Here is a 10,364-nt window from a genome sequence, read left to right as displayed (position 1 = left end):
CTGACTGCTTATTCTTAACCGTCTACTATCCCCTCCCCTACCTAGTCACCAGATATCAGAAGTAGCTAGGGATATTTTCCACCAATCTGGAACACAGATAGGAACTAGCCTGAACCCTTCCTTCTGCCATTTGTGTGCTACTCTCTAATATTTTTCCTTATTGTTCAGCCCCTGTTTTGTAAGATTTCTTCTAGATTTCATTCAAAGACACGTACTGTGTTCACCATCAAGGAACAGTCACTGCTGCCTTCTACCAGACCAAACAATAACTCTTGCCTTCTAGCCATAATGTCAATGCCCCTTGCCAGCAGGAAGTAGCCAAAGAGAATCAGCACCCCCCCCCAACTATCAAAAGGCTGGAATGTTAGGTGTGCCTGGGATAAATGGCCCCTATCCCACTGTTCTTCCTGGGTGCACATGTGGCCCCTTCCCTAGACGCCCCCACCTAGCACCTGTGCTATCCAGGTGATCAGCACACCTGGGGGAAGTTACCTCTCCTTTCCTACATCCTGGACTGCCCCAGTCAGCATCCTTCCAATAGTGGGAGGTTCCCAGACTCTGAGGTCACATCTGCATCCATTGTGGCCATTCCTCCTCCCCACCCTCTCCCAACATTAACTCCAATCCCACCAGAAGTCACCCCTTTTTCCTTTCTTCCCTTCCCTTCCTCTCTCCACTAGCCTCCATTTCTTGTGGCCTTGTGGCCTGGCTGGCTGTATGCTCTCCCTCAAAAAATTCTTTTTTGCCTGAATGGTGTGGTTTCAGCGAAACCTTATAATCATCAGTTACACCGTGGTTCAATTTGGCTCAACCGAGATTTGCCTAGGAAATGAGTAAATCATAGTCCTGGCTATGTCTGTGAGGGCCTTTCTAAGGAGGCCTAAGGGGGACAGACTCATCCTGAATGTCAGTGGCTGTATCCCATAGATTGGGGACCCAGATGGAATAAAAGAGGTAGTAGGAGAGAGTCCACTAGCTCAGGCATTCCTTCACCTTCTTCTTCCCCTGGTCCTAGTCTTTATCTTTCTTGGCCACCTTGAAGTGAATGAACCTCATGTCTCTACTCACGATGCCCTCCATGTCATGATGAACTTAAGCTTCTGAAACTGAGCAAAATAAAAAACTCCTCCCTCCTTCATGACAATTAAGGTGCTGGAAAAACCCCAACTAACACACTTTTAAATAAAAGGGATCCTATTTCTGAGTCCAATACAGATCCAATTGTGCATCTTCCAAAGAACAGAGTACATAAACAGAAACCATGTACTAAAGCCCTCACCAGAGATTTACCACCTACCTCATTTTTTTTTTGAGACAAGAAACTCAGACATTCAAGTTTAACCGAGGTTAATTACCCAAGTAATTAACAGTAAAACTGACATTTAAACTTGTCTTTCATGATGAAGGAATTTCACTTCTTGTAGGAAGAGAAATACACTCATGAGACCCAGTATTTCTCCTCTATAATAAACTTCCCAATGGCAAAGGTCCATGTGTTCTCTCCTCTATTGTAATGAACATAGTTTGGTGATTTTAAACAAATCACTTTTATTATATGTTTTTAGACAATAGAATGACTAATAGGCTGAAACATGAAAGAATACCCTCCTGTCCTCTTTTAATCCCTATTTATGACTATATTTGATAATAGGCTGAGCGTGTAACCAACCACCTGCAGTCCCCAGAGCTGTACAGAAATAGATCCAGCTTAAATCCCCTAAACTTGGGCCTTGTGTTCTACAAGTCACCCCATGGGAACCACAGAATCTCGGCCTCCTCAGTTATCATTCCAGGGGCCCAGGTCCCAGTCTGGTGTCCTTCAGCAGACACCACCAGCTGTCAGGAAAAGCAGAACTGGCTAGAGGCCTTTGCCCCTAACAAACATGGCCGCTCCGAGGCTTCAGGTTTAGGGCGGTAAAATAATGATCACGTGGGACCAATCCTGTTCTCTTATTGGTGTTCTGTCCGGGAAGGGCGGGACAGAATAACCCAATGAGGGCCGTTCTTAAAGGGACCGCTGCTGAATCTGCCTGGGGGCTGGGCGGGCCGAGCGGCGCTCGGGTTTCTGAGCCCCACCCGCTCAGGAAGGAGTTGGGCGAGACCGACGGAGGCCGCGTCTCCCGCAGCCGTGGTGACGGCCGCCGCCGGCCACTGTGCGATCTGGAGAGGGTTCGCCGGGAGCCGGCGGAGGGGAGAGCCGGCGGGGGAGCGCAGCGGCCGGGGCGCGAGTGAGCGAGCGAGAGAGCGCAGGCCGGGATGGAGGACGGCGTGGCCCGGGCCCGGGCTCGGGTGGCGGCGGAGGCGGGCGAGACGCGGGCGCGGCCCGGGGTGACGCTGCGGCCCTTCGCGCCCTTCCCGAGGACGGCCGAGGCCGAGGAGGGCGGCGGCGACTGGAGCTTCATCGACTGCGAGATGGAGGAGGTGGACCTGCAGGACCTGCCCAGCGCCACCATCGCCTGCCACCTGGACCCGCGCGTGTTCGTGGACGGCCTGTGCCGGGTGAGTGGGCCGGCGTCGGGGCCGTCGGGGAGGGCGGACACTTGTTGCCCGGCGTCGTCGTCGTCGTCGTCGTCGTCGCGGGTCGCCGAGCTGGTGGGGTTTGGTGGCGGGCGGGGTGGGCGGGGTGGGTGGGGTGGGGCGGCGACCCCTTCACGTCCCCCAAGCGTCGTCCGTTCTCCTCCGCGCCTGGGCGCCCCGGACCCGCGTCCTGAGCGCCCCGGGACCCGCTCCTGGGGGCCCCCGGGACCCGCGCCTGGGCGCCCCCGGACCTGCTCCTGGGCGCCCCCTGACCCGCGCCCTGGGCGCCCCAGACCCGCGCCCTGAGCGCCCCAGACCCGCGCCTGGGCGGCCTGGACCCGCGCCTGGGCGCCCCCGGAACCCGCGCCTGGGCGCCCCCGGACCCGCGCCTGGGCGCCCCCTGACCCGCGCCTGGGCGCCCCCTGACCCGCGCCTGGGCGGCCTGGACCCGCGCCCTGAGCACCCCCGGACCCGCTCCTGGGCGCCCCCGGGACCCGCGCCCTGAGCGCCCCCAGACCCGCTCCTGAGGGCCCCCTGACCCGCGCCTGGGCGCCCCAGACCCGCGCCTGAGCGCCCCCTGACCCGCGCCTGGACGCCCCCTGACCTGCTCCTGGGGGGCCCCGGGACCCGCGCCTGAGCGTCCGCGGGCCCGCACCTGGGCGCCCCGTTTGTCCATTCGGACGGGGTGGCCGGGAGAGACCGAGTCCTAGTTATCGGGGCATGCATTCTCAGCCCCCCGAAGCGGCCGGGGAGCTCCTGGGGCTTGAGCCCCTGGCCCTGCTTTTTCACTCGTTGTGGTCACCCCATTCATAGGGAAGAGGAAGCAGCCGTTGACCGGCGGCGTGACTCAATGTTCCTAAGTAGGACGAGGGCGGCTCTGCATTCTCAATCTGCACGGTGGGAAGGAAAAGCCAGTGTGTGGTGTTTGGGTGAGGATCGGCGGTTGCTCTTAATTCTGCAGTGGTGGGCCAGTTTGGGTCGAATGGGGTGCGGGTGCGTGCGTGTGTGTGTGTGTGTGTGTGTGTGTGTGTGTGTGTGTGTGGCATTTATTGAAGCCTTTAGGATATTTAGCCGGGAGTCAATCTTGCTCCCTGGAAGGGGGTGACTTGTCACCACCGCTGGGGACATCTCGTACACTGGGAATGGATCCCTCCCTCCCTCTCTAAATCTACACCATTTTGACACTTCGGAGGTTGGGGGGACAGAGATGAGTAATCAATGATGTCGCGGGGAGGAGGCACTTACTGCAAATCTCCAGTTATTGTGCAGAATAGAAATTGGACGGTGTAGGCGTTGCAGAAGGAAGCCTGTCTTTGAGAGCTGCCCCATTGAGAGTGCAGCTGTCCAAAAGAAAAGCCGTGTGTTGAGAGCTTGGCGCTGGGTCCGTGTGTGCTGTCAGTGAGCTGTGGTTGAAGGCGCTGCGCACTGTGGAGCAGGGAGCTACGTGCTGGCTTAGTTATCATTTGTATATGCCCGTTTACCTTCAGGAAGGATTTACTAGGGTCTCCTAAGCTTCGGACACGATTTTAGAGCAACGCTTATCAGGGTCTCTCTTATCTTCTAAGTCCTTTTCTTCTTGCTGGGCTAACCTCTTTCGTAGGGGTCCTAGGTTGTTTTTCTCTGAAGCAAGAAAAGTCATGCCAGACTGCACTTCTCTACTTGGGTATCTGTATCTAATAACTCGTGGTTTTGCATTCATCCTGGTGCTGGGGACATCCGGAACCTGCTTTTGTATAAACATGGGCTGTTCATTTTAATAAGGATACAGAAGAGAATAAATATAAAAGTGCCAGCCCTGAAGGCATTTTTGCTTTCAGGGCTGGCACTTTTGTTAGGGAAGATGCAATAAAGTATAAATATACTACTATAAATATACTAGGAGTTGATGGTGTTAGAGGAACTTGGGGAGTGGAGGTCGCAGAAGGGAAGAAGGGAGATGGATGATTTACATCAGATGGTCCGAGAAGGTCCCATGAACAAAGTGATTCTTGGGGACAGCGGGCAGGCATTTACTCATTCATTTATCCACGCACACTGATGCCCTCACACTCACACTGATGCACTCACTAGATCTCGGGATCTAGTGAGGGAGGAACAGATGGACCACAGAAAAGAAGCAAGGGAGCAGGTGCTTCCAGAGGCAGTGTACCATTAGTATCCTCAGGGATTGTTGGTTCTGAGAAACCACTTCCATACTAACACGATCTTAAAGTAGTATGATATTTGCATGTGCTACCAGACACATCCTCCTGTATACTTTAATTTACATCTAGAGTTGGGTGTTGGTGGTTCATGCCTATTATCCTAGCTAGTTAGGAGGCTGAGGTCTGAGAATTCTGGTTGGAAGTCATCCTGGGCAGACAAACCTGAGAGACTCTTACTGTCAGCAAAATGCTGGTAGTAGAGGTATAGCACAAGTGGTAGAGTACTAGCTTTGAGTGAAAAAGTCAAGCAAGATCACAAGTCTCTGAGTTTAAGCCCCAGTACCAGCATGCACACACACAAACATGTACACCCCTTCTAGGTGGCTGGTTATGTCTACACCATGTAAATGCTATATAAATAAAGACAAGAGAAGACTGTTCACAGTGCTGATGCAGGGTTTTATTTTGCTTTTTGTTTTTAATCATTTTGACTTAAGATTGGAACTGATGGCAGTGATAAGAATATAAAGAATACATAGCAGGAAAATGTGATGGAGAGGGCCTTGGATGGTGGCTGGTAGATCCTAACAGGGTCACCCACCAAACTGGTTTGAAATGCTTGGCTGAAGAACTAGTGAAGTGAGGCAGGCCTGAAGGAATCCACATGGGATGTTCAGACCACAGCCCTGAGCAATAGCTAGCGGTTGGAAGTAAGGGAGGAAGCAGTATGCTGGAATCCCAGGGCTGGGTGGCCTGGAAGGAGCTCTAGACTTGAAGGATGATGTGGACTCAGAGGCCCAAGGTGGTCAGGGAAGAAGTGTCTGAGCCTCTGCTCTGTTGGCAGAACTGAGCAAGCATCCAGGATGCAGAAGAGTCCAGGCAAGGGAGTCCATAGGTAGTCCCAGCCATCCAGGGTCAAAAGCAGGCCGTGGGTCTGGGCCCAGCATGCTTAGTGTCACACAGAGAGGAGTCAGTGTGGAGCTTCTGTAGATCAAGACCCAGGAAGGCCTCTGTACAGCTCAGTTGGGGTTGATTGATGGTAGGATGCTCCTTGGGGAGATCTGGGCTTAGGGACTAGCAATAACCAAGCTCTGAAGCAAGGATGACCTGGGGCAAAGGCCCCTGGGAGCCCGCGGGGGTGTTGAAGGAGCTGGATGGGGTGCTGGCTAGGATCAGGGAGCAGCCAAGGGAAGGGTCATGGTGGGTATAGAAGCCATGGCACCTTCAGATGTTATTCTAGCTGCAGAGCTGGGTAGCAACTGGGAAGGGATGGAAATACAGGCTTATTAATACAAGCAGATGGGCCTTGAACAGCCAATGAAAAGCGGATATGGCTGTTCTATCACATACCACATGATTCCTGGGTCCTTATTTGGCCCGATGGATGGGCAGCAAAAAGGCTCCCCACCCCTGGCTTATAGGGAAGAAAGCTGAGTGAGCAGGAGAGGAAGCAGGGAGACAGGACTGGGAGCTGTTGCCATTGTTGGAAGAGATCCTAAGGTTAGTGCTCTGAGGAGAGAAAAGGACGGAGCATCCACTTGAACCGCTCTCTGCCCATCCTGAGCCTCAGCAGTTTCAGAATGGGGTGGGAAGCTTTGTGTGCTGATCATCCATTTATCGGATCCTGTAGGGACCTAAGGAGCCAGTCTGTCCCCAAGGGATATTGACTGTAGTAAGGCAACCAGGGGGCTTAAACCATGGGAGGTCACAGTAGGCCTTCCGGCCAGGGGACCATTTCTTAGTTATATATAATACCCTTCCTGTAAAAGGGGCAATCTGGCTTGTGAACCTTGGCCTGGCACCTTAACATTTAAAAGGCCACTCCTCCTCCAGGCGGTTTCATCTCCTTTGGGTGGTGATGTCTAGCTTCGCCAGCCTGTGGGCCTTAGCAAGGCAGTGTGGGCTACCCTGGGAAGAGATAGCTCTGGGGAAAAGACGTATCTGCAGCTCCTTCCGTGTATTTTGTGTGATTCTGTAACCTTGTCTTAAAGGAAAGAAAGAAATTGAGCTAAAAGACTAGTCATTTGAGAAGCTCTATTTATTAACAGTTCAGTATGATAGGTGAGATTTTTTTAACTGCATCATTAGTAATGCAAATAATTTATAAAGAATATGTTAATTAAATGTTTATCTAAAAATAATCAAAGCTGCATTAGATTCACACTATTACAAATGATCGAAAACTTTTATTAAAATGAGATTATTTTCTCTTTGTACAGATATTTGCCTCACATGGTCCAGTGCATTACTCTTTGTGTGAACTGTTTTTCTACTAGAAAGGCAAAGCAAGGCTTTGACCCAGTGATTATCTGTGTGTGGATTGCTGGCAATGGTTCTCTAGTTGGGTCACCAAGCTAACCAGAAATTTCAGAGTTCTCAAATGATATTCTGTGTGTTCCCAAGTACCAGAGTTCTCTATAATAATGGAAAAAAGTTCTTTTTTTGGTTGTCTGAAACACAGGAATATATATGTATATATACATATATATATATTTTGATTGACAATGCCTTGCCTGAGGGCCAGTCAGAAAATCATACAAAAATCTGTTTTTTTTCCCTAGTGAATACACTCATTTTCACTTTCTCTAAAAGAAAAATGACCACTTAAAATTGGTAATAGCTATTTCCATGAGTTCTGAGTCAGTTGCTGGTGGCTCAAACCTGTAATCCTAACTGCTCAGTAGGCTGAGATCTGAAGATTGCAGCTCTTCAAAGCCAGCCTGGGCAGGGAAATCCAGTTAACTGGCAAAAAGCTGAGTGGAACTGTGGCTTAAGGGGCAAAGCCTTGAGCGGAAAAAGCCTAGTGAGTTCAAACCCCAGTAGGGGCACACACAGTGCCAGCGGTCGGAATGAGAGCATCTTAAATAAGGACCTTAAATTCTTCCTGTTAGTGGTGACCCCTGAGCAGGTGGAGTGGAGTGCAGCCTTAGCCACACATTAGAGTCTCGGAGAAGCTTTGAGAAGTTCCTATGGCCTTCCCACTCCAGACCAAGCCTAATCCCAGGCAGGAATCCAGAGTGAACTGGAATTCTGGCTGTGGGTCAAGACTGAGAAGCAGTCTATACTATAAAGGTCCCAGTTCGGCCTTACCCGACACTGTTATCACTATGGTTTTGAAAAGATAAAGGAAGAACTGATAACTGAGTTCTAGTTTAGCAACTCAATCTCGATTTCTGAGTCTATAATGGAGATTGAGGTTTGGGATTAGAGACCCTTCCTTTTCCTGGAGTGCTGTATGACCTTGAAGTCTGGAAGTGGGATTCTTGGTTCACAGCCTAAGCCTTTGGGAATTGACCAGGACCTTTATTCTAGTGGCTGCTTCCTTTCCTTTCACCTATGTAGGCTGTAAGCCAGGACAAGCCTCAGACCTGGCCTCTTAGAAACATATCTTGATAGACAAGACCTTATTCAAAGGCAATTTGATGATTGTTTTGGGATCCTAGGTAGCACGCTGGTTATGGCTATGCTCCTGAGCATGTACATCCTTGACTGTGTTCGGGTCTGGTCCTGATCGAGGTCAGTGTGTAGCATATTGTAAAATGTGACATTCTAGGCAGACAGCAGTAGTTGGGAAATCCAGGTGGCTTTAGGCTTTTTCCAGGTTTCATCCTAGGATGAGGGTGAAGTGTGTGGTTCTCAGACTTAAATTATGGATCAAAAGGCCTCCTTCCATGATCTGATCTTTAATGTGGCACAGTTCAGTTACTGGAGCATGTTCTGAATGTAATTTTTAAAAGATTCACTGGATACATATGTGCAAAGTTTGGCTTAGACTTTCTGACTCTTAAATAAATCCAGTGATTTTATATCCATAGGTTGTTTTTTAAGTCCCTCATCACCACCCCACTCTCTAACAAGCGTTTGATTCCTTTTTCAGCTCAGTCTGCCATGCAATACATGGCCCCAGCAATTTTATTTTTTCTTCCGTAGCTCTAAATGTTACTTTGCCTGCAACTACAGACTCTTTAAGCCTTAGGACAATTACATAAGGGAACAGAAAAATAGGCTTTGTAAGAGAGCAGAATAGCAAAAGGGGAGACTGTTGCTTCCTGTGTTTATATTTCAGGCTGTGTTCTTTGTCTCTTTCCTTTTCAAAATACATAATCAGATGACACAATCCACTCTTCTTGGTGCTTGTTGGTACGGGGCTGGTTTGCATACTTCTGTGAATGCATGCTCTTATTATAACAGTGGTAATGGTACACACCTCTGTGTGTGTGTGTGTGTGTGTGTGTGTGCGCGCGTGTATTCAATAGACCGCTGGGTGTATGTACTCTACAACGCCATTAGGACTCATTTCAAGGGTTGTAGGGGAGTACCAGGCTTTTGAAGTACAATTCAGTTGTGCAGGACCATTTTGCCTTTGTCAATATATTAATCACCATCCCAACCTGTGGATGCTGCTGCCCTGTTCTCTGAGCACTAATGGATATAACATTATATGCCTCATCTGTCCTTTATGGGAAAAGACAGGAGCATTTTCAAAATACAACATCAGGGAGATATGAATTACCTGCACGTAAACTTTGACATCAGCAAAAGGCTTGACTTCCTGTTGGTCTAAATTTCAGTCATCATAGAAATTGTGAAGTCTGTCCATGAAGATACCTTGGGGAATAGTGGATTCCAGCATAGTATTTGATTTTCCCTTTGCCACTCCCTGGGCAGGGTGACTCTGAGGTGCATTTCACTGACCCACGCCTTGGTTTCTTCACCTATGAAGTGGGATTTCCAGTGGGACTTGCATAAATAAATGCCTGTGAGAGTGATTGGACATCCGTACAGTTAGCGTGTCTGTTATCTTCTGGTGTGGAAGGAACTGACCCAACGCATAAGGGGCACAAACTAGTCCATGGTGCAGAGCTGACCGTGTTTATAGGGATCTGCCTCAGCGTCTCCCAAGGTCACAATCAACTGTCTGCTATGGCCTCGCTGGAAGGCAAGGGAGAGATTGGTGTCTTGATAGCTATCTGGAGGCCTCTCTCAGTTCCTTGTCCATGGACTGTAGCTCATAGCATGGCACCTGGCTTCCCTCCGGGCCAAGCAGAGAGCCCACTCTCTGAATTCTTTTTTTTGGGTCCCGTCGTGGAGCCTGCCTGAACTTTGGGCCTGGGCGCTATCCCTCAGCTCTTCAGCTCAAGGCTAGCACTCTACCACTTGAGCCACAGCGCCACTTCCGGCTTTTTTCTTTTTGCTTATGTGGTGCTGAGGAATCGAACCCAGGGCCTCAGGCATGCAAGGCAAGCGCTCTACCGCTGAGCCACCTTCCCAGCCCACCACTCTGAATTCTTGAATCCCAGGTTGATACCCCCGCCTCGGCTGTGCTCTGCTCGTAGGACAGCGACAGGATGTGCAGGAGCCCCTGGAGGAGCGGCCTGCCACGAAGCCGAGGCCCTGGAGATGCTTGTTCCACCTGTGTTTTTCCTTATAAACATCAAGTTAATGCATAGTGCTTATCGGGGTGGGGCGGTCAGCCACAATGCACGAGGCCCCAGGTTCCTGCCTCAGCAGTGACAAAAAATCTTTTTACTACGGTTTCGTCTAGTTTGTTTTCTCCTTAGGTTCTACTACCTGAAAGGATACAGTCTTGGCCTCCACAACGTAATCTAAAACGCCTCACGAGAGGGGTACAGCTGTGATCCAGTGTCCCTGAGGCACCAGAAGTGATCACTAACCACCTTTCTCAAGACATGAAACCCTCTG

At 50.3% G+C, this 10,364-nt stretch overlaps 1 protein-coding gene across 1 annotated transcript in view; it reads left to right on the top strand.

The window, feature by feature from the left end:
- The first annotated feature begins 2,202 nt into the window (after positions 1–2,202).
- Positions 2,203–10,364, top strand: part of Rcan1 (regulator of calcineurin 1) — a 79,955-nt gene continuing 71,793 nt past the window's right edge. The window contains exon 1 of the mRNA XM_042687320.1: positions 2,203–2,499. Within this exon, the coding sequence (XP_042543254.1) occupies positions 2,257–2,499 (243 nt within the window). The 5' untranslated portion in view covers positions 2,203–2,256. The remainder of the gene's footprint in view (positions 2,500–10,364) is intronic.

This window comes from Dipodomys spectabilis, unplaced genomic scaffold (assembly GCF_019054845.1).
Source record: "Dipodomys spectabilis isolate Male_0828 unplaced genomic scaffold, ASM1905484v1 ptg000107l, whole genome shotgun sequence".
Taxonomy (NCBI): Eukaryota; Metazoa; Chordata; class Mammalia; order Rodentia; family Heteromyidae; genus Dipodomys; species Dipodomys spectabilis.
The sequence above is the reverse complement of the archived record's forward strand: the minus strand, read 5'-3'. Positions and strand labels throughout refer to the sequence as shown.